The following is a 25,221-nucleotide window of genomic DNA, read 5'->3' as shown; positions in this document are numbered from 1 at the left end:
TATATAATTATATATATAAAAATATAGGATGCTGTGTAACTATATATATATTTATGTAACTTTTCTGTGTGGTTCTTTTTTTTTTAATGTTTCCCCCCTGCTATTCAGTTAGCATGCCATAATTGTACATCTAGCTATGTGCTTTGTTGCAACTTTAGCTCTTGCATTTCCTGGCTTATTTTTACCTTACACTTCATATAAGTAGTTTAGTTTATTTTTTTTGTATTTAACACACAGTTTTAGAGTCTCGACAAGAGTCTTCTCTGAAAGTAGGATTTCTGTTTAAATTACTTGAGATGCAAATTTGATTAGACTCAATGTATGATCACATCCCTCTAATTTAAGGATCATTGACCTTTCTCCAGTGTGTCTATTAATGTATCATTCATCCAAGAGAGCAGAAACGACCTCCTCTTCTGGAGTGTCGAGTAAAGACTTGCTTGTTTTCTGCTGCTGTTTTGCTCATGACAACTTACTGTCACTTGCAGAGTTAGGATATTACTTTGGTTTGAAGCAGCCTGCTTGTATTTTCTAATATAATAACTGGTTGAATGCTTGTGGAAAAAAACCAAACAAACCACATTTTGGACTTGGCAGCCTCTGAAGGCAAAGTGTATTAAGAGAATAAATCATTTTTATAGGAGTGTAAAAAGTATTTTAATTTCCCTGGGAAAAAAAAATACAAATGTAAGCCTGTAATATAGTGGAACCCTTGGAGGTGCAGGCATCTGCCAGTACTGATCTCACTGCAGCAGCTTGTCTGAAATGTGTTATTGTGGGGCTGGAATGAACCATTTTGCCACAACCCCGTTGTGGGGGAATAATGCAGAATTGTATGGCTCCAAGGAGATCATTGCAAGGCACAGTTTGGTTTCCTCTGTGCAGACAGGTGTGTGCACTGTGGGGGAAGAACTGAGAGGTTGATATGTGAATGATAACGATGGCCGTGTGGAAGGACTGGATAATATTTTTGGGTATTTGAGTTTGCTAGTGCTATAGGGATGTTCTGGTGACAGAACTCTTTAAGATTCCCTGTTTCCACATTTCTAGAATTTACCCATTAGTTCCCAGTGGCCTGTAATCACAGCAGCCAGATTTGTTTGGCATCCTAACTCAGTCTCCGCTTGCTGGTTTGCTTTTATTTAAAAATGAGTAGTGTGCTTTCTGTAACTTGATATAAACCCCATTCTTTTTACTAGAGACTTTCATGATTATATTTTCTCCAGGTATTTTTCTAAGTATCCTCATTTACTTTGATATAATGTATACATATCATTATCTCTTTGACTGTAGTTCATTTTGTTCTCTCTGTGTTTTTTAGGACCCTTGAAACCAGAAATTACCATAACTTACATTGCTGTTTCAGCTATATTCTTTAACAGTGGACTCTCCTTAAAAACAGAGGTACTGTAATTTCTCATTCCTTCATTCCTGATTCGCTTTAAAAAGTTTTGTGTTGCTTTTGATGATGTTCGAATGTAATTGAAATATTTAATTACTGTGCTGCTGTCGTTGATGCTGGGAAAATGTCTGACAAGAGAAGATAAGAGTCATTGATGGAATAACGTCTCCTTGATTCCAGAAAATTGTTCCCAAAGTAATGAACGTGATGAGAAGGAGATTGTGAATAATATTCACCCATCTGAAGAGGGTGGATTCCTTAAGTTTGCAGGGCTTTGGCTAAATGGAAGGGCTGAGCACAGCTTTGAGACTGGATCTGCACCCTGGGGATGTCCCAAACCTGGACTGGGATGAGAGTCAGAAGCACACTAGCACCTGCCTTCTGCCAGCCCTTCTGCATGTTGGCTTCCCCATTGCTCAGCTGAGATAAAAGCCAGAAAGCCAAGAATCCTAGGGTGGAACTTTGTATGAAACTAGGCAGAGAGGTGTTATATGGAGCCTCTACACCTCCGTAGGGCATGAAGAGGAGGTGTGAGCTCTCTGTGCTGCTCTTCATCTCACCTGCTGGTGTGCTCTGTCAGTGAAATGATTTAAACTAGTCACTGCAGCACTGATGCAAGGAGAGAGCTGGTGGCTTTAAGTTACCACATTGGGTAGGTGCAGGACAACATCTCGTATGAACACAAAAGGGTTCCTCTGCAGATGCAATGCCAGTGTACAGGTATGAAGTCTTGGCAATCTTTTCCCATAGGATTTAGTTGTGGATGGGTGGACTTGAAAGGCCTGTGCTCTGCATATTGCAGACACTGAGATTTGTTTCAAAATTTGGGTCACATGTTTTTCAGAGGGAAGCAATCTGGGAGTAAGAAGAGATGAAGGGGAGAACCTTTTAGTGATCTGTAGAGGAGGCATGGAGAAAGGAAGTGATGGCTACTTGCCAAGAAGAGAAGGAGCAGCCGGAGTTGAAGTGAAACACTGCATATCTCTGCTAGTCTAGTTTATTGTTTCCTTTTACACTGTTGGCTGTGCTAACAGGAGATATCGTTCATATATTGCATGATACTTAGGCTTAAAAGAGTCATCATTATATTGTCCAGTTATCTTCTGGAATTTGAATGCTGGAATTTGAATGAACAGTGTGCATTCAGAAAAAAAAAATTTCTATATCTATGTCATGGTTATAGTGAGAAAGCTTCAAATGATGGTGGTGTTAGAACTGATGGCAGCCCTCTGCTGTGTTTGCTGGCAGTTCTGGCACTAGGGCCTCTAGTTCTGCTGGGACACAGTGTGAGTGAAATGAATAACTTCAGTCAACTCTGTAGCAGCTATTTAGAGCCTTGTGGTAAAACAGGAAGAACCATGTTATATATTTGTCTGGGAACAGTGATTGTTCCCAATGTAAATAAGCTCTGGAGAGGCACTTTCTTCAACACAAAGAAGAACCCAAACTACAAAGCATAGGTAGTAATGGAGTGGAGTTTTCTACTTTCAGGGTTAGGAATCGTTGCATGCAGAGAAAAAATGTAAAATTTCTTTCCGTTTCACTTGTTTGTATCCTTGAAGCTTTATATTTGTAAAGCAACTGTGAGTGAGAGTGAAATTAGTAGCATTTTCACAGTCTTGATTAGATTCTCAATGATAGTGTACGTATAATTTTTTCCAGTTAAGATGACATGACTGATAGTTTCCTGGGCAGTTTGTCATGTCCTACTTAGAACTTCCATAACTTTTTTTTGGTTTGTGATTCTAAAAGCAGGATATTGTTGTAAATGGTGCTTTTGCAGGAGCTTATGTTTATATCTAGATAAGCTGATCTCAGATTGCTTTGGAAACTTACTTGTTTTAGGAGACCAGGTCATGATTTTATTAAGATGCTTCAGGGCATGTTTTAGTTAAGGCACAACCTAAAGTTGGTGTTATCAGTCAGTTAATATAACTTTTTGTTGAATTGCAAAGTAAATTGTTTCAGCTTTTGTCTCTATTGGTTCTCGACTGGCGTCAGCTGTTCTACCTTGGATAATGCTTTATGTGTGAGTGTTAACAGAGTCCTTCTGCTAAACCTGAGAAAACCAGAAATAGGTGATCCTCTTTTAAGGTCGCACTTCTGATTTTATCCACTGTGAAAGTGCATCTTCAAAAAAATTTGCTAATGTGCATTCAGAAAACATTCTACAGAATAGTTGGTAGCATCCAGGGAGAGCCTGTCTGTGGATGACCCTATGTTTTTGAATCTAGAGGTGACTGAGGTCCTTTTATGTTTGTAGAAACGTTCTGTATCCAGTAATGACAGGAACTTTTGATTCCACCTCAATATAATGCTCTTTCAGTTTTCAGTGACTGGATAGCTTGCTCTTTTAAAGCAAATGCCTCCTGTAAGGCCCCAGAAATTATATCACATACTTGAGTCACACATTTTGATGAGGACTTTGGCAAACCACGGAAAACACTGTTTGCTCTGTGTGAATATTTGACTCGAGGAGTTCAGCTATGACATCTAAGCCTGGCTGGATGGCAGCAGGGACCCACACTGGCCAGCAAGAGGCCAGGATAAGCTCTCTAAAGAGTCTGAAATACTGAGAAAGACAAGGTAATCTCTTCTACCTGGTGTGCAGAAACAGAGTTGTAACTAGTGATTCCAGGAACGTTCCTCAGACTTGTGCTTTTTTGAGGGCTACAGTGATGGATGTATTTTCGGACAAGTCCTTGTAGATTGCTTAAGAAGGTGAAGGCGGTTTGCCTCAGTGTTTGTTCTGTGATGGTACAGTCTAAGGAATGGCTATTTTGTAAGGCAGTCACCAGGGAGATTTTAAACACTGGTGATTTAGATCTGCAAAGACTTGTTTGGCTATCACAGGATTCTTTTATGCACTACGTGGGCTGTGTTGTCATCACTCTTGGCATTGCCAGTCTTGGGCTCTCTTAGGCTCTCCAAGGATGCACGTTGGGCCTTCAGAACTAAAATCATGTTCTTAAAGGTCTTTTCCAACATAAATGAGTTGGAGGTAGTAGAGAGGTGGGGATCGGTCTCTTCTTCCAAGTAACAAGTGATAAGACAAGAGGAAATGGCCTCAAGTTGTTCTGGTGAAGTTTAGGTTAGACATCAGGAAAATCTACCCTAAAAACGTTATCAAAGGCTTGAACAGGCTGCCCAGGGAAGCGGTTGAATCACTTCTGTATGTGCGATAATGCCTTCATAGACTGGTCCACTAACAAATCTGGGACTGGAGGTGAATTGGCGGGAAAGGAGGAATTAGCAGCTTGTCTGAAAGAACTCGCTTTAGTTTTTCTCAGCTATATTACTTACTTTAAAACATACATTTTTATGTAGGTATTTTCAGGTATCTTTTCTTCCCACACAGGAAGCGTTTCTACTTCTAGACATTTTATTTTTACTTTTTTTTTTTTTTTTTTTTTTTTTGAGATAAGATGAGCTAGTACCACAGTGAAGCTGTTCATAATACCATAGGTACTGTGACAGGTTATGTGTGAAGGCTTACTTTTTGATATGGCCTGCCTCAGAACTTTCCTTATTTAAAAACAAAACAAAAAGTTGTTTCATTCAGTTAACCAAGCACTGAATGTAATTATACTATCTTGGTAAAAATGGATCAAGATTACAAGTTCATGTTTTGAATAACTTTAACAACAGGGTATGAACAGATGTGTTTGTTTTTCTGGAAGGTTTTTTCCTCCAACCCAACTTTGGGAGATAATTTTGTTACGAGAAATAAAGTAACAAATAAATGATGCTGAATTGCTACTAATTCCAGAGGTATAATTGCATCAGTGTTCATTTGAATGGTTGAAAATGTCATATTTGATTGTGCTTCATGAAAGTTCAACTATTTTGAACCTGTGTCCTGGTTTGAGCTGAATGAAACCAAGAGAGGGTGGCATTTGAAGACTGGATGTTGCATTACTGTACATGGAAATGCACTTTTTGCTTTTTTTTTAGTGCATTTGGGGTGTTAGGTAGCTGGAGAATCATAGTAAATTATGTTTTGAATAAAAATGCTGTCAGTTCTTTTCCTGTTGCATTGTTCACTTGAAAAGAGTGCAAGTTATCTTGAGAGAGAGGAAAAAAGAGCTTTTCTTCTCAATCCATGAGAGTTGAAATGTGTTGAAATGTGCAAGGCTTTTTCCTTGTACTCAAAAACTGCATAGAAGATCCTTGGAGTGCCCAGAAAGACAGAAACAGGAGAGACACACAGCTAACTGAAGAGTATATTGAGTAAGGTTACTTCATCACCTCTCTGGAGTGCCCTTACACTATTTAATTTTTTTATTATTGTTTTAAATTTTTTTTCTCAGTCTCCAGCAGTGTTTTGCACTTTTTCTCTGAATATTATGGCTTAGCTGTTGTTAGCTTGTTATGGTCTTGGTAGTCTTTATTTTAAATTCATCAGCCTGTTGTTTTCCTATAAATTTTGTATCTATTGATACGGTAAATAATAAAAAAAACTGTTACAGAGTACTTTGCTTTTTATGTTGCTCAGTCTTTCCTTAAAACAAACCCAAATGATGACCGTTTGTAACACAGACATCCCTTTGTCGTGGTATAAATGAGAACCAGAGTTTGTGGCTCTGTTCAGACTAGATACTGGACACTACAAGTTTCCGTTCCTCTTGGTATCAGCAGTCAGTAAAATAAACAGGCCGTCATCATAGTTAACACAGGTTTTGAAGCAGTGACAAAGTGCTAAGGCTGCCTGCTGAAAAGCTACTGTTATGAGAGCTACGCTGTTACTGAATTGGTGGGCAGTTCTTCTGGAAAAATGCCCAGGAGCAGACAGAGCTTTTATGTTGCCTGGATGTACTTCATTATTAAAGAGGAGATGAGGTGATCCCTAAAGGTGCCTTTTTGACATGCACTCTCTTTGTATTTATAAAGACAATCCTAGTTTTAAAAGCACAAACGTGATCTTTTACTTCAGCTGTTCTCACTGCGATGTCCTCTCTTCTTTTTCTTTTGCAGGAGCTGACAAGTGCTTTGATGCATGTGAAACTACACCTTTTTGTCCAGATTTTTACACTTGTGTTCTTCCCAACAGCAATATGGCTCTTTCTTCAGCTATTATCAATCACACCTATAAATGAATGGCTTTTAAAAGGGTATGTTTAAGTATAATGGAGTAAAATATATTTGTAACTGTCTTAAAGGACTGTTTATCCTGCAATGGGTGTTTTAAGAACTGTATCGTGACCAGATTTTGCTGCTTGTTTTTGAACTAAAGCACTTTTCTGTCAAAATGCAGTACATGCACAAGATTATCCTTCCAGGAGCCTGGTCTTGTTTTTAGGAAGGCTGGTCAGTTAGTTTCATATGTAGGGAGATTGCAACAGGTTAGCTTTCCTTCTATGAAACACAGCTGAAGTGCTGTGCTGGATCTCAAGGAGGATGGGAAGAAAAGGAAAAGTGTAATTCAGTAAATAAATACTGTGTATGCCACGTACTGGCATGCCTTTCTGTTAGTAAATGGTCTGTATTGAGCACCTCTTGCATGTGCCCAGATTGAGGTTCAGTATCTGCTCCAACCTAAGTTATGGAAGGAAAACCAAAAAAAGTAAAGCTTTAGTAGGAGGAGAACTTTGAGATGCGCAGAAGCTAAGATAAAAGCAATGTGATTTAAATCTTTGGTGTACTCTGCCAGTGTGTATTTTTTCCAAAGCTCTGTTGATGATGCAGTGGTGATAGATGTTATGAGAAATCAGAAAAAAAACCCCAAGTTTTTTTCACAATAGAAAGTCAATACCTAGCACTATGCATCTGTAATGGAATGTTTAAATACAAACCTCAGATACTATAGAAAAGTACCTAAAGAATCCTCATTGTTTCTTACTGCTTGGTGAAACATTGCTTGGGAAAAGTTCCCTGTCTTAAAGGTTTAATGACAAAGCTACTCCTTTTGATGTTTTTAGAAGGCCTAAACCTAAAAGGGCATTTAGTGTTTCTTTTAAGAGGCTTCTTCAGGTGTTCTACCAAGTGTGAAGTGATCTAAACGTTATTGAGAAGGTGAAAGTGAGACAACATCATTTAAAAGTTAGCACTGTTTTGTTTAAGAGTGTTAGTATATCAGGGAAATAACAAGGTTGCTATATGATGTCCATTTGCCTATTCAGAATAAAGGTTGTTCTTTGAAGTACAGTAATTGTAAGTTTTTCCAAAATTCCTTCCTAATCCATGGGAATCTCAGTTTCTGAAGTGCAAGGTACAAGAGACTTTTGCAGTTTTTGTTCCTTGCAGCACTTCTCTTTTTCCTCTGACCCTTTTCCCACTTTGGTTCATAACAATTAAGGAACATGATCTGTTGACATGTTTTTTTTATATGTACATGTTTTTTTATATATATATATACACACACACACCTGTGAAACTGCATGTAGAACTACCAAAGTATTTGTTGTTTAAATAGACACTTCTATGTGTATCTCCCTAAATGTGATGCCTAAACCAGCATCATTTTTCACGAAGGTGTGTCTGTGCTTTACCATTGAGGTAGCATACTTCTGTATGTTCCAAGCTGCCTTGCAACTACTTCTTCCTTGCGTACTGTTTCTGTTTTGGCTGTGTTTTACTTTCTAGTGCAGTAATTCTGTTGTATAGAGACTTCATTCAAAGAGTTGGTTGGATTGAGAAGTTTAACGAAGGTGTGGTATGTGTTTTTTTGTTATCATTTTGTTTTTTGAAAGAGTGCTTTCTTGATAAATAGTGCTGCTCCTGACATGCTCAGAGCAGCAGCTGTTGTGTGGCTCCAAAGGCATCCACTGCAAAGGGAGCCTGATGGGAGCTGTACCCTCAGTGCTGTGCAGGTGCCTAAGATACTGAGCTCTGTTCTAATTCCAGGATAACACATTGTAAAGCAGGTACTCACATGTTCCTGTGTGAGTACATGAGAGTGAAGAGCTGATGTGAGGAACTGCCTTGGCTGCTCTGTGCAATCGGAATTTCATCCTAATGCCTCATAGCTGTAGATTTTATTCCCTAGAAACACTGAAGTACCTTAAGGAAAACAGGAGGGAAACAAGAACAGGCTTTGACAAAGTTAATACCTTATCATGCATGTTTAGTGCAGCTTGTCGTGGGAGCTAATTGTCCTTGCAGAAACCTGGAAAAGTAGGCGTATGCTCCCAAAGGGCGTGTAGCACCCTTTGGCGGGGGAGCTCGCCCAGAGATTGTAGTTCTGCAGTAGTTTCTACACAAGGTTATGCCTAAAGGGCACAGTCAAGCCCACAGTTAATTTCCTATCTTGCTTCAGAAGGAATGGTAGATTGTCCCATCCTCTATAATGGTCTGTTTTGCTGTAGAATTTAAGTGGGAGGCAGATGCAGATGGTACCAGCTTTTCATCTAAGTTTCTATAGTTGTTGTTTTTTTTTTTTCTTCTCTGTCTGGGATGATATTAGGAGGTTTGTTGGTTTGCAGTTATTCTGAAATATGTAAAATAGAGGAGAAACTATCATCAAGTGCATCTTTGAAGTTTGGTTTTTTTATTAGCTGACTAGATTTGGCATCAAGAGCATCCCTTTGAGAAGGAGTGTGAAGCAGGTTACTAATGTTTGCACAGATACATGTTTTCTGCCACTCAGCATATAGAATTTATAGCACAGGCAGTAAGACACAAGGTACAAAGATCTGATACAAGATTTGGCTTCGGTAGATCCATATCTAAGATATGTGACTTAGGCCTCTGCTACTCACTTGTCTGTAATGTGTCAGCAGAGCAGGTATTGTTTATTGCTCTTCAGCAGGTGTTTGGACCTCTGTTGTTAGTGCTTATAGCATGGCCTGAAGCAGTAGAAAGTTTCAGTTTGTTAGTTGTTGTCTGTAGTAATCTGTGGGCCATTAGAGGAATTTGTATATCGGTAGTATTGTGCGTACTTCATACAAAGCAAGAGAAAAGTTCACAGGTGCATGTTTCAATACACCTGATGAAAAGTATTCCCATTTAGCATTACCAGTTTTTCTGTATTTTAATGTTTTCGTATGAAGAATATTTAAAACCATAGCTTGACAGTGATATTTTTTTAATTCCAAATGTATTATTTTAAATTTGAGGGGATTAACAGAGATTGTATTATTAAACCTTTCCCTTATAGTGTGGAAAATCCCTGCCAGCTGAAATCAATGCCCTTGCACACATTTCATATCTCACTGGATGACTTTGAACTTAATCTGCCCCTTATTAGTGCAGGTGAGAAGTTCAAGGAGCTGGCTGACAAGGGACCACATAGGAGAGAGATAACGCTATCACAGCTGATACAGGGGATGGACATCCATGTGTTTGTCTGCTGTATATTTTCATATGTATTTCTAAACTTTTCCACACTGTTTCTTTTTCCTGTATTTCTTTTCTTTTCAGTATGAGCTTCTGCTGCTAAGTGCTGACAACTCTCTGCTTCCATAGCTTCTTTCACTGTAAGCTAAAGGTACTATACACTTCCAAGGTGGTGCTTAGCGCTTCGTGACTGGATTTATGTTACGCTTACATTGGTTGCCTCGTTTCTTTTCTACAGTGTCTGTAGCTGACAAACTGAATATCGTCCCTGTCATTTACCTGTTTCTTCTATTTAAGCTTTCTGTATATTTGCAGCACATCAGTTCCGCTGTAATATGCGCCCTATTGTTTGGATTTAATGCTTCTGTTTGCTACAGCTTTTTGACACTGCGTTTCTCTGGGATGGACTAATAGGGTTACAAGTGCCAAGTAGTTCACCACTAGTAATTGAGTGTTCTGAGCTAGAATACTGTCTCAAACTACAATACTTGAAAATATACATTAGATTCTGTGCTTTTGGGAGTTTTGCAGACTTTTGTTTCATGTTTTACTGTTCCTTCTAACACAGTTTTTCTTCAGAGGCCCTGTTTTAATGAGCCTCAGATTTAGTTGCAATCTATTGTGGTATATTCTTATTGTTTCTAAATACACATTTGATACAAGTAATTTTTGTACTAATGAGTTTTAGTTCGCTATCTTTGAAAACAAAGGAAAGCTCACCACTTTGTTTTAATCTTACTTTGCAGTAGCATTTGCTACATACATCAGTAATTTTACTGCACAAACAATGGGGGAAAATAAGAGATAACAGTCTATTTTAGACATAAAATACAGGAGAAAGCTTTTGATATTTTGATTAATGGAAGTCAGGTAATTCTATCAAGAAGTGAAAACGTACATAAAAATTAAACACGTGGTGGGCTTTTAATGTTCAGGAAATAAAAATCTGATTTTTGTGTGTGTGGTTGGGTTTTTGTTGCTGGTGATTATTTTAGTAGGAGCTTTTTCAAGGAAATAGGAGATAACATCCTTGTTTTCTTTTTTTTCCAAATGACTATGGGAATCTCAAAACACTAAAAACTTAATGCATCTAGACACATGATGCAATTATCTCTGTGATAGATATTTAGATGCCTTTATGAATCTTAGATACTACAGATGGAGAAATGGAGTCACAGTGAAGTGAAGTGTTTGAGTTTTTAGATGGCAATGTGACTCTTCACTGTGGTGGTTCATAAGAGATGGCATAGAAATCCTGCCAGCTGGTGCAGGTCTGTAGCTGTAATGCAAACTGATTGGGTTGCACAGCTGATGATTGTTTCTACTCTGCCATTTGGTATTTTAAGCTTTTGGGTTGCAGAGTGATTGCATCTTGTGAGGAATGTAACCTTTCTTTGTTGTTTTCAGCTTGCAGACAGTAGGCTGCATGCCACCTCCTGTGTCTTCTGCAGTAATTTTAACCAAAGCTGTTGGTGGAAATGAGGTGAGTTTCATTTTGCTTTTGAATGCTTTTTTTTTTTAAACCAGAATATTTTAAACAAATATGTTTTTGATGAACTTGGGTGCAAAACAGTGACTGCAATGTGATGCTGTTGTGGTTTGTAAAAAATTCTAGAATTAAAGCTTGGGTATTGTGTCAGTGTCAAACAAGGTAAATAGTGGTGTGTTATCTGCTGGCATTAGTCAAACTGAAAGAAGCTCGGTTTTCTGAGGCAATAGAAAGGTTTGTGATAGAAATAGATGTTAGGAGATTTCTGCTTGTTGCTTGACTGTAATTCGTAACTATGTAATGTCTGTGTGCTGTGTACTGTTTATCTTATAGGCCATTAGCTTTGTGGTAAAGATCTGCCCTTGCAGTGATTGTTTGGATGGTGTTTAGTATTAAGAGGAATTTTAGTATTAGTAGGAGTTTCTCAAGCTTGAAACTGCAAATGTAGCAAGTGAGATGATGGAGATAACAACATATTTAAGTTCATGTTTGTATATGAAACTACATGAAATGAAAACTCCATGAGCATGGAATCTCTGACAGTGGTGCACTGTGAAGTTCTTGACAGATCGGACTTAGCAGAATTTAAGTTGTTTATGCAAACTCAGTTTAGTCACATTATTTTTTTTGCCTTAACATGGCGTGTACTGATGTCATTTCAGACTCTTTATCCACAAAACACTTGCTATTTTCAGGAAGTTGAAGTAGAGAGCATTTGGGAAATTAATGCAGGTGTGCTAATTAATGAGATTATTTCCTTTAGATCTGCTTCCTCAGAAGTGCTGAGGGTGGATGAGACCTTGTATGTGAGGACGGGAGAGGGAGTAACACTAAAAGAGATTGGTTTTAAAGCTGTTGGGATGCTGTTCTGGAGGGTTAGAGCCAAATCTTAATTTAGTCATGGAGCTCCAGTGTGAGGTTGGGTGAGTCACTTCAAGCACTTTTTGTTTAAAATCTGGCCATTAGTTGTGTACTTCTCATTTTCTGAGTTCAGACTCCTGGGACCTATTAATGTCAGCTTTGAAAACACATGGTAGCACTGAAATAGATTGAAGTTGTGCTTTGTACTGACAAAGTGCTGTTTAATTGCTCTATCTTCTGAAGAGAGACCCAAAGGATCTCAAGTCAAGTATCTCTAATTATGGGCAATCCTGATGCATATCACTGTCTCCCAGTTAGCTACCTGAAAACAAGAATCATGAAGTTGGCTGATGGAGGTACTGTGGAGTAATTAGTATAAGGAAATTATTTGAGTACATGACAGTGATCAACAGAGAAACAAGAAGTTTTCTAGTTATGATTCTAAATGTAGATGCTGTAAATTATACAAAGGTACCACATAGTGGACAGTGATGAGGGAACGTACTATTGAATTGAGTGCTCATTCAGTGTTAACAGTGTCTGTCCTATTCCTAAAACAAGGAAAAGTAAAATAAGGTGTGACTGGTTAGTTGAAGGCAGTATCATACAGCATTTGTGTGCAGTAATGAGAGAGGTACTTTTGTTTCTTGACCATTGAAGTTCACTTTTTTATGGTAATATTCTTTTAGGATGGTGGTGGAGTGTATATTTTGTGCTAACTGAAAATCAGAAACTTTCTATCATGCGAGCCTTGTGTAAGTAATCGTAAAAATCAACTGACAATTAAGCTTGAGCCTCTAATTCTTCTGTGCCAAACTGGCGTTGAAGGAATGTCAAAATGCGTACCTTGTTAGTGATTTTTATGGATACTTGCTGGCAATGTAAACAAAATGAATCAAGAATTGGGTCTTGGGAATTGAGAATTTTCAAGCTCTCGGAAGGTATGCACAAGCGAAACACCCTTTAAACATGCTCAATGTAGACAAAGCGTGTGGCAGATTTGTTGCCAAACTTGAGCAAGTTTCCAATGCAGACATATTTTTGGAATTTGATGCTTCTCTGTCATTCAAGCATTTGTTAATTTTTCACAGAATTACAGAATGTTAGGGGTTGGAAGGGAACTTGAAAGATCATGTAGTCCAACCCCCCTTCCAAAGCAGGATCACCTAGAGTAGGTCACACAGGAACACATCCAGGCAGGTTTTGAACATCTTTAGAGTAGGAGATTCCACAACCTCTCTGGGCAGCCTGTGCCAGGGCTCTGTCACCCTCACAGTGAAAAAGTTTTTCCTCATGTTTTTGTGGAACCTCCTATGCTCCAGCTTGCACCCATTACCATTGTCCTATTGTTAGACATCCCTGAGAAGAGCCTGGCTCCGTCCTCCTGACACTCACCCTTTACACATTTATAAACATAAATGAAGTCACCCCTCAGTCTTCTCCAAGCTAAAGAGACCCAGCTCCTTCAGCCTTTCCTCTTAAGGGAGATGTTCCACTCTCGTCATCCTCTTTGTGGCTCTGCACTGGACTCTCTCCAGCAGTTCCCTGTCTCTCTTGAGCTGAGGGGCCCAGAACTGCACACAATATTCCAGATGTGGCCTCACCAGGACAGAGTAGAGGGGCAGGAGGACCTCCCTCGACCTACTAGCTACAGCCCTTCTAATACACCTCAGGATGGCCTTGGCCTTCTTGGCCTCAAGGGCACATTGCTGGCTCATGGTCCTCCTGCTGTCCACCAGGACCCCCAGCTCCCAACACATCAGTCCCCAACCTATACTGGTACATGGGGTTTTTCCTTCCCAGGTGCGAAACTCTACTCTTGCCCTTGTGTTTCATAACATTTCTCTCTCAGCTCTCCAGCCTGTCTAGGTCTTGCTGAATGGCAGCACAGCCTTCTGGTGTGTCAGCCGCTCCTCCCAGATTTGTGTCATCACAAAATTTCTTCTGAAGAACAGCAAATCACATCCCTTATGCTAGGGGAGAAGACTCTCTTGCATATTTCCTCTCCAAGTTTCACCTAAGCTACTATTGATATATTTCTTTTTCTGACATGAGCAGAACAATGCTTTTTTCCCCCATTTTAATTGAAATCCATCTTGATACGTGAAGAATTTAAACCTGGGTGTCCACTGGAAATGTGATTGTGCTGTGAGAGCATTTCTTCATGATAATGTCTCTTAAACTGCTTTTGCCTCGTCAAGCATGTATCACTTACCTGGAGAAATTGATTTGTCTGAGGGTGTTATCTGTGGTGCCTAATGTAATGTGAAGATAAATGATCTTGCTCAGAAGCAATAGAGAGAGGGAAGCTCCACGTGAACTAATTAGTCTGAGAAGTGTCCTGCTGCTGTAGAGTACAGGCACACCCTCAGTAAGAGTTCTGAAGACCTCTTTGGATTTCTTGAAATGCAGCACATGAGAGCTGTGGTAATTGGCTGTGTTGTGATAGTATAGAGGATTTTAGGTTTTCTCTTAGTAGAAGTGACTGCCAAATGTCAGTTTGGACTTGGGTTATTCTCAAAGAAGTATCAGTCACTAGGGTATGGTAGTAGTACTTTTCTGGGGCTGAGGAAACATGGATTCTATTTTTAGCTCTGTCATTATGCTGTTGGGTGAAACAGTAGGGTATTTTGTCTCTGGAGTTAGTGGTAATATATAGTGGCAACTTTGTAAAGTGTTTGAAGATCAGTTCTGAAAAGCATTATCTAAGAGCTATATTTTATTCTTCTGGGACAGGGTGATCAAGTATTTCATCAAGTGCTTAGGAAAAGGGCCTGCATCATTAGAAGCTACTTGGATAGGGGATTTTGCTGTGTATCAATTGAAAAAAATTCGATTGTGAGATGATAAAAGGAAGAAAGTTTTGTTGATTTTACAAGGATCTGTTTTTTAATTGGTCCATGCCTGAGGGCACAAAATAAAATGGTCTGCTTTTGTTGAGGGTGTGGTCGCCAAAGCTAGTACTAAGAATTGTGATTAAACTGTGTTCATTGCTGAAAAAGTTTATGTTTTGGTACTGTAAGTAAAATCTCTGACAGTCTTGACTTTTGGGGGAGAGGAAGATGATTTATGGCTATTCTGTATTTTTCTTTTGCTGCAAGTAACTGTTCTTGATATGGTGAGCAGAAATACAACTTGTCTGATAGGGCTTCGTATTCACACCTAATGACTCTGTTGCCCATTCTTACATTTCTTCAGCTCCTCTCACTGATTTCTGTATGATGTGTGGTTTACTGTCTCAGGTATCTTTCAAGTCTTTTTGTTTTCTCTGTTTCTCCCTCTTCACCCTGTTTTTTCCATCATTCCTCTCATGATGTCTTCTTGTATGATGTTCTTTTCATTAACCCTGCAAATAACTTTCTAAACAACCTACTCCTAGTTTTTGTCACAAATACATTTGCTGGTTTGGCAAAGCCAGTTTCAAGTACTGAATTTCATTTGATATGAATGAAGCCCTGTATGATCAAAAAATGTTCATGTGTACACGGTAAGAAGGGATCACCATGAGAATTCAAAATCTAATTTTAAATTTGGTGATATTTTCTCAGTTGCCTAGCTGATTCCTGTAATCAGTAATATTTATGAAGTCTCTTGGTTTGTGACAAGAACAGTCTATGTAGTTAAAAAAATTAGAATGAAAAGCAGAAGGCCTCACTTTAGTTCTTTGCTCTTGTTGAGCTCTGAAGGGTCAGGATTTTAATGACATTATAGTGTCTGACAGCACAGAAGGCTTTTTTGTGTCATTTTTTTCAAAAAATCTTGTAGGTTTTCAGTGCAATTATAAAACCCATTTCTTTAAAACTCTCTAACTAGCCATTTCTGCAAGAGAGAGGCAAATAAATATGTCAGCATTTCAAGGTGCTGTAAAGACAAACCTATTAAAAGCTCAGAGATGCTCAGACAGAAATGCTGTAGAGATGCCAGTTATTACTACAAAGTATTCAGACAGCAAATGTCATACTCTCCTTAAGAATCAAAGTAATGAAGAAAAGAGATTGAAAATTAGATCTATAAGTCTATTATCAGTTTGGGAGAAAAAACAATTTGCGATGACTTTTACGGCAGCTTAATGACATATTTTTGAAAAGTGTAGCGTAACAGGCAAGAACTGTGATGGAATTGTACAGATAAATCGTGGCAGACAGTTCATTTTATTGAAGAATACATTGGCTACTTTGCTCTCTCATACACGACAAAACCATTAAGGTTTTCTTTTTTTCCTCAGTTAATCTGTAGCTTGTACAAAATCTCATAATCAAGGTGCTTTTCTGGTTTTTTTTACCAGTATCATGTGGATCTGTTACAACTTTTACAAAAGAAGATGTTGCATATGCAAGACAAGATTCTGAAATGGAGAACAGACTATAATGGAGAAAGCTAGAAACGTATTTACAAAATAAGATGTACAGAAAAAGTTCTAGTATTGATTTTTAGATTTATTTTTATTTATTTTTTTTTTAAAGCAGACGTAGAACATAAAACCAGATATAAATTTGCAAGGTCCATAGCTAGGCTTTCTGGAAAAGAATCAAGGACGGTAGTAAAATTTTTCTGACAAATAGTGTGCAATAATTTTGCCTGATATTCTAAAATAAAGACCGCATGAGTACTTACTGAAAAATGAACACTGGAAAATTCCTCTTTGTGAGTGGGTTGTGGTTTGGGGTTTTTTTTGAGAAAAACAAAAAAGTGAACCCTAACACTACTGTAAAGTTGCAGGAAAGATATTGATTTCTCTAAAAATATCTGAAGTTCTTTGAACTGTGTATGCATGTACATTAACCTTTGAAAACCAAAATAAAATGAATAAAAAGAAGTACAGGCTCTAATGGTTAGTGATTCATACACTGATGCACCTGTGTACCAAGAGTGTTTGCCCTTGGAAGGTATACATGAACGTTATGAAACAAAATCATTAAAGATCTTTAAAGAAACTATATGTGTCATAATATTTAGTTGTCTTCTATAATATATTTTTTCTTAAGTCAAAATTTACGTTAGTGTCATCTAAAATTTGATTTCCAGATTGCACTTAAAATATTCATATTTTTAGGTTTTGTTCAAGAAAGTGTAAGTAATTTCATTCTAATGCCTTTAAATTTGATGTTATATAAGGAAAAAACCTCTAACGAAAATAATTTATTTCTGAAGTAAAGAATTTTGCCTGCCCACACAAATTAACTAGTTCTAAATGAACATGTAACTAATTCTGCCGTTAGATAATACACTCAAGTCTCTGGAAAATGTATGTGGGTGTCAGAGGACAAATTTAGGGAAGATGTCTGTACTTCATGTGAACAAATATAAAGAATTAACTGTGTCAGCATAAGCCTTGTATATACACAGGAGCTGCTGTGCTATTAAATTCACCCACTCTATTCTAGTATTACAGTCTAATTTTTTATGTATCCTAGGAGTTTACTTTTCTTGTATCATTACTGTACTCTGAGCAGATGGTTTTTATTGAACTATTTATTGACACTTAGGGTTTTTTCCTTCTCTGAGTGGTGAGTGCATTTTATATCCATCAATGCATAGGAGTAGCCCGAATTATTACTTCCAATATGAATTTCATCACTATGTGTCCCAGTCATCCTGCAGCTCCATTAGATGTCTCTAGAGTTTTTCAGTGTCTTCTATAACCCAACGCAATTGCAGAATCTTCTTGGTTTTTTTCCCCCCTTCTCTCACTGTTCTCATTTCATTTATCACTAGTAGGTCTAACACAGATCCGCTTCTAAAACTGTTCAGAATGGAAGTGATTTTCAAAGGTATTCATCTCTACTCTTAATTCAGTGGAAGCAAATTCACGCTAACAGTGAGGCTTCTGAAATCCCCAAATTCAAGCACTTCACCTCCAGACTCCATGCTTTAGTTTGTACAAAGTTTCAGATTCTCCCAGCATCTTTGTAAAGTATCTGATTTACTCACCTAAGATGTGAGTGGTTGAATCAGACTTCTGATAAAAGATATAATTTTGTCCCTGGTTGCCAGTACCTCTAACTCAGGGGCTTTCATATGGCTCATAATGTGTCCAGTGGAAGAAAGCCCCTCTCCTACATTCCTGGGAGTGCAAGAAGAGGAAGAAAATGTATTAAAATTTTTAAATGCACAGCTTGAAGATGTATGACACAGAACTTGCAGGCTTGTGCACGTTCACCCTTTACAAATCTGGGGTATTCGCAGCAGGTCTGCCTTAATGAGAAAGTTGTTAGATTGCCTGTTTAAATTGTACTAAGCTGCCTGAGCTGTGGGTGGAAACTACCTGGAATTATCATAGCCTTGTGTTTTTACAGCTGTGTTTGCCCAACTGTCCCAGATTTGACTTGCTACCAGGAGTGTTTGCAGGGTCTTTGGTGTCGCTATTCTGCAGCGCTTGGCTGGAGAGCACAATTTTTTTATCTGCAATGGGACATTCAGTGACCCTGAAAGCTGTTTGTGCTGCCAGGAGCACAGAAGAGTCTTGCTCTTGCACTTGACAAAAATGGCCTTTTAAAGCAAGGTGGTTTTGTGTTTTGTCTTGATCTGCAGAGTAATTCAGTGTAAAGTTACAGTATAGAAGATTTTCCTTTATTTATTGGGAGTGCTGTGTGGAATGCATTACCTATGCAAAGCAAGCATTTTTAACTTTCCGAACAAATCAGTAATACTTCTATTAAAATATTTGCAGAGATTAGGGTCTACTGCCCCCATAAAATTTAGCTTTTGCGCTCTTTGCTGTCTCATCTTTATGGTTGCTTGAAAGAGATCTTGCGTATATTTTACCAGAAAGGTAAGTGTGTTAACTGCTCTCCCTGCCTCAGCCTTTGAAAACAAGGGCTATCTTTTGGATAGCAGTGAACGCTGGAAATATTGTTCTGAAGGTGACAACTTCAGGAAGTTACAAGGAAATTGTTTGTGGTGGAGTGTTTCATGCAATCTTAATGCCACTGAATGCCTGCGCAATGCCAGCGTTCACTGTGCCAGAGTCATTAGAAAATGGTTTTCTTTTGGCAGAGCAGTGCAGTCCTTTGCAACCCAGCAACAGGCTGGCTGCTGGTTCTGCTGTCCCCTACCTGTTGGCTTATAAAGCAAACACTAATTTAATATGAATTTTAGTAGCCAGTGAGGTGTTTAATCATTGCATGTGTTAGGATTGGTGTTAAATCACTGATACAGCAGAACAGAAACTATTCAGCATGTCTGTTGAATTTGGGTGATTTATTTTCTACCATGAACAGCAGAGATGTTTTTTCCATGTGTTAACGTGTATGTGTGGACCTGGACCCTCTTGCACAAAGAGATACTACTGTAAATAGTTTAGCATGGCTGTTTGTGGCGCCAGCATTGTGACTGCATGTGAAAAGATGTGTCTATACAACTAGCCAAAGCTAGTGTGGAACAGTGTCAATTGTCAATAATGGAATTAATTCAGTATTTCTTTCTTACATGTGAGGTATTGCTAACATATAGAAATCTGAAAAATGCCTTTCGCATATGACTTTGTAGCTTACTGCAGATAGATCAAAATTAAAAATGTTTACTGAGAAGACAAAGTGTTCTTTAGGAATATGTTTAGTGGAGTTAATGAAGGATGGCACTACTCTTCTTGAAAAGTGCATCTTCTGAACACTGGCTTCTATGGAAATAATGTTACATTGTTTCTTCTTTCCTAGACCTGTTATTTGCATGTTAAAAACAAGCCTTCTGACATTGCACTTTGGAAAGTTTGTTTATATTCAAGCACATTTTCATCTGATATGAATATACTTGATTGGTGGCTAATAATATATATGAAAGAAAGAAATCAGGCTTGCAGATTCACTATGTTTATAATTCGTTTTCTTTAGCTACCTTTTCATGTGTGCGATGTGAAGTCCCCATTGGTGGAAATGATAGCTGTAAAATATGAAGCAGGATGTTCAGTTAAAATTACTATTATCTTTAAATTTCGTTCCTTTTCAATGAAATTAAATTGATTTTATTATCCTGTTTCCATCATTATGATTATGAAAGAACATCGTCAGGGTTTTTGTCTTCTAAGTTGTTTGTCAAATTATTATATTCAATAGGCATTAAGAAAAAGTGTCTTACATTCTGTGAGGAAAACCGCAGCTCTGTGAAGAGACAGAACAAATTTATAAATTCCTTTATTTATATAAAAATGAACAAGCCCAAAATTATTTGAAATGTTTTTAGAGAATTCTTATGAGAAGATAGGATATTTTAGAAGTGTTTCCAGTTCGTATTTTTCTGTTAAACTGAGTTTTTATTAATTTCTTACTTGGAGCATTTGGCAAAAAATGTGGAGAACAGCAAAGGAGCAAATTTTCTCTTATTTCAAAGCATTATTTAGGCTTCAGTTTCTGGAAAATTTTGGCCCTATTATCAAGTCTGGAAACAGCAAGCTGCTGGTAAACTGCTTGTGGACATGCTGAAGAAAAGCCACACGCCTCCTGGGAACCCTGTTTCAGACATGCCGTCCCCACAGCCAGATTCAGCTAGGATTTTTGCAGGTGCTCCCTTTTGGCCTTTTCTGTCTGAAATCCACTACTGCTGCTGCAGCTTCTAAATTAACAAGGATGGAGGAGAAGCAACACTGCTCGAAGTAGCTATAGCAGAGGCTTATACTTTTGTACTCACATGGGAAGCCTCTATGAGGAGATGGTAGAAAGTTTTAAGAGGCAGAAACCTGGCAAAGAGGCATTAATTCATTTTCTCTAATATAGGTGTCCTGAAAGAATATTACTGTGCTTGAACCAAATTGTGTCTGAGCTGCCAAGTCCGGAGCAACGGTATATTTCTTGAATTAGTTTTCCAATTTACATTTATTACTTCCATTTAATATGAAACTTCTTATTCTAGCAGGTATTGTGGGTTATTGCAGCAAGATTCCCCAAAATGTTGAATTTCTAGTGTGTGGATGACTTTGCTTAGCTAGATGTTTTTGTTATATTTTGTAATGATCTAAATTCATGTTTGTTGATATTGTCGCAAAACGTCTGTATTGTATACAGGGATGTATACTTTGATACATACTATCTGAGTGTTTCAGCTCCAAGTGCATATCCAAAACCTTTTAAAAGGAAATCTCAATGAGCCCCATGGGACAAGGTAAATTATTACATGTGGTGAACTCTTAAGTCATAGACCAAGGTCATGGCAGTGAGAGTGTATTTCAAAAAGGTTTTATCTGTGCTTGGAAAGCAAATGAAATCTCTCATCATTAACTTTAGAATTATAGTTATAAGAGGATTTTCACTAGAGGTGAAAGATCAAGTTCATGGCGGACATAATGGAGTCTGAAAAGTTATTTCTCAGACATAATACCAGGGCACGAAACATTCACTGAGGTTTTCACGTTATCGATGGAGAGTTTACAGCCTCTAATCCGGATGTTGAAGATGAGAATAATTGCAATTATTGCTATCTATTTTGGCTTATTTTCTTTAGATGGGAAAAACCCCTCATCTTGTAATATTGTAAAGACTTTTAGAAAAATTTCCTAGCTTTTCAGCTGTGTCAATCTCTGTCACAGTATACAGGCAATACCTTCCTTAGTTAATAACAATAATCTTTCTATAAAAATATAATTTAGTAAACCTGAATGATCTTCAGTCCCTGTGAATTAATCAAAGCACACGTGCATGCAGTGATACAGTGTCTCTGTCATTATTTGTTGATGGTTCAGGTAAACCAGAAACAATAGATGTTGAAAGGAAGCAGGGCAGAAAAGCGTAAGTGGAACTGAGGTTCTTAGTGACTCAGACGATTATCCTGTCAGTGGAAGTGGATATTAATTTGTCTGTTTATTTAACAGACTTATATTTTGCTAGACTTGGCATGTGTGCATGTGAACATTTCAGTGGTACTAGTGAGAAATAGAAATCTGTTCTGTATTAGAGCCTGAACTCTGTGCCTGCATCTTGGGAATGGCTTTGCAAATATTCCTGCCAATAACAGCACTCACTTGTTCAGTTTACAGTGCTCGGTCTGTTTACTTGTAGAAGTGTTGAAATTTGCCAGTGATGTGCTGTATTTAAAAGGAGAGCATTAAACCACCGTCAGCAAAAATGAATCCCTTCATATTTGTGCTTTCACTATCAGAAAGGTTATTGCATTTGCAGGAAAGTTTCAGCTGTTGTGATTTTACTTGGAAGAATCTGTTTAGTCTTGTTTTCATACCGTTTCATTTCTAGGTAAAATATAAGATTTTGCTGTTTTCTTAAATCCTTCTGTCTAGTTAAAGAAGCGGTACTTATTCAAGGGAGCCTTTTTTCCCCAAGTTACAACTACAAATGACAATTACATGCATATTTCAGGCAGGTGATACTTTAATTTCTTTGGAAGTATAAATAATAGAAACTAATCCTCCAGTAAGAAGATTTTGTAACTGGAACTAGAGCAAGTCAACTCCAGGAGTGCCTATCAGGTTTTGTTCTATGTAAGCAAAGTACTTTGTTTCAAAATGAATGTTTTTAGGAAAATTTTTCTTATACTCAATATATGTGATTTCCTAAGACTTCTATGAGAAAGAGAAACGTAAGTTCGATTAATAGGTTACCTGTAATTAAAAAAAATGACAACATTAAAGTTGGACATAAAATCTCAGTTCTGATCTATGTATGTTTTATGCTTCTGTTTTAAAATGGCATGTGATCATGCAATTTAGAAAATATACCCTATGATATTTTTTCTGTAGTGTTAGTGTCATATGTATTATCTCAAGTATACTTGCTGTATGTTCATTATCCAAATGGTCCAGAATATCTCTACTGAGTGAGACTTTCTATATAGGTTATGTTCTCTAGGTGTATATTTTAATAGTTTAGTCAGTGGCCTTACATGTTTTCCTTTCTTTTGTACAACTGTGAGGCATTTCTGTTTATAAGCATAGTCATAAATGTCTGACCTATTAACGCTAGGACGTTTTTGCTATTCCTATCAGCCATGTTGATGACTTCTGCATGGCTTGATCTTCTGCAATTTATGATCTGAGAAACTCAGAACAGCAGATATTATTTGTAAGTATGGAATACCCAGAAAAATGCGCAGTATTGCAAAGTCCTGTCCTCAAATCCCTTCTGAAAACAAGTCACTCCAAGGCATCTCTGCTTCATAAGGGGTCTGGCTGTCACGACCCCTTAGAATGTGTAAAATTTCTCTCTTGTTGTCTTAACAGTATAGTTATACTTACCACCCTCCCAATTCTTCCCCGCTCTGGTTTTTTTTTTTTCATGATATAAATCACCGTGCCCATTGCGTAAGCTCCCTGTCATGTCTCCAAGTGATCATGCTGATTTTAATTTCCCTCCTCTTTCAAATCAGCAGCCAGTTCCATCCAGCATGTTGTTTGTCATCTTCCTTGCTAATGCAAAACTGCATTGAAATCTGCAGTAGTTTTTCTGTTTCCCAAACTGCCTGCCTGGTATTAGTAGTAGTCAGTGCTTCTAACTTACAATTCATTATTTTACTTACGTGCTTATTTTACTCAGTTATGCTAACTTATTGTACAGTGTCTTGTGAGGTAGACGGACCATTTAGCAACACTCATCGTTTATCAGCTCTTACGTGTTTTTTTTTCTTATTTTACTCAGTTATGCTAACTTATTGTACAGTGTCTTGTGAGGTAGACGGACCATTTAGCAACACTTCCAGTAGACTCATCGTTTATCAGCTCTTATGTGTTTTTTTTTTTGTTTGTTTGTTTTGTGAGTAGTGGGAGGCAAGAATGTCTTTTCATAGTCTGCGATAATTTTTTTACAACTTAATATAAATCTACCATACAAGCAGATTTTAAGATTTCTGTCTTTCAGGCTTCCAAGTTCCTTCTAAACTGTGTGATGCAAGGCAAGGGAAAAAATTTAATTTCTATCAGGTTATTTCCTCCTGTAGAGCGTATTGTAATATGCTAAGACTTTGTTCTGAGCCATCTCTCTCTTTCAATGTTTTTACAAAACTAGAAATAGTTGAATTCAGTTTTCTTGCTAATTAGCATATGCCAGCTGCTACCACTAGTGAGACTACCTGGAAACTTGGGCCTGATTCTTCTCCTTTATTCTAGTGTAAATCAGATATTTCTCTGCTGAAAGCAAAGCAGTAGGCGTAAGTAAGAGCTATAAATGAAACTTGAGTCCATATGATTTGTAGTTAGGTGGATTCCAGAAGCAGTAATTCATCTTAGCTTGTGGTCTTATGCAGAAGTGTGCTGTTGACATAAAATGCTAAGTAGATCCATAAGTACAGTACTGCATTTTTGTCCACGTGTTCTCATATGTTAAGTACTGTATTTTTGAAAATATGGCCTTTGTTTCAAATAGATCAAAGTGTGCCTGTAAATTTAAAATATAAATGAAGACAAGTATCAGTATTGTTCATGCTGTAAATGCTTCTAAAGAAGGAGCTTTATTTGATGGTTAAGTGTACATCATTGTCCTGAAGTTACAGTAATCATATTTAATCTTTCTTTAGGAAGTGTGTTCATTAGGAAACATCATAAAGCTTTCCCTCTACTATCTCGTTATGCAGACATTAGAGGAGTATAACGTCATTTTAATAGCTGACAAGCTGTTTGATTACAAGATAAGAAACAGAGTTTTGCTTAGTGGAGGAAATATCTCATTCTTCTATCTGCTTTCAGAAGCACACTCAGAAGCCCATTTCCTCTGGCTTTCATTGGAGATACAGTCTCCAAAACCTGGGAGAATTTAATCAAAGTAGTCTACAGATGTTTTCTTCTAGATTTGTTTATCCATACAGAAATAATTGGATCACAAAGAACTCCATATGACATAGTCAGCAGTGAACTACAGAGCATTACTGTTAAGCATCCTAGACTAGGAAAGAAAGAAAATGTACTAATTGTATACACAGACTTTGATATATATTCTGAAATTGGGAGTCCTAATCAGAATTTACCACTTGTGCAGCGTTAATGGCTCTGTGGTGAGAGAAATGCTTGAAGATAAATGCCATTTAAAATATTGTTCATTAACTCTTTCTGGTATAGACTGACTAGGTTCTTGGAGGAGTTCCAGATGTTGTTCAAGGTGTTACTAGTGTCCAAAATGGCTTTTCTTCTCTCTGTTCCGCTGTTATAACAGATAAATGGAAGCTACTCCATTCCATTTCCAAATTAGAAGCGTTAACATGAATTTTGTTTGAAGACCTCATTTTCTCTGGAATTTGTTTTCGTATTTGATTTCCCTTTGCATGG

General features: G+C 37.6%; 1 protein-coding gene across 1 annotated transcript in view; it reads left to right on the top strand.

Annotated features, from left to right (window-relative positions):
- Positions 1-940: 940 nt before the first annotated feature.
- The window catches only part of SLC10A7 (solute carrier family 10, member 7), a 142,290-nt gene continuing 118,009 nt past the window's right edge, over positions 941-25,221 (top strand). Inside the window, exons 1-4 of the mRNA XM_009867366.1 lie at positions 941-974; positions 1,322-1,404; positions 6,377-6,513; positions 11,084-11,159. Of these exons, the coding sequence (XP_009865668.1) occupies positions 941-974; positions 1,322-1,404; positions 6,377-6,513; positions 11,084-11,159 (330 nt within the window). The remainder of the gene's footprint in view (positions 975-1,321; positions 1,405-6,376; positions 6,514-11,083; positions 11,160-25,221) is intronic.

This window comes from Apaloderma vittatum, unplaced genomic scaffold (genome assembly GCF_000703405.1).
Source record: "Apaloderma vittatum isolate BGI_N311 unplaced genomic scaffold, ASM70340v1 scaffold284, whole genome shotgun sequence".
Classification (NCBI taxonomy): Eukaryota; Metazoa; Chordata; class Aves; order Trogoniformes; family Trogonidae; genus Apaloderma; species Apaloderma vittatum.
Note: the sequence above shows the minus strand (reverse complement) of the source record. Positions and strands in the feature narration are given on the sequence as shown.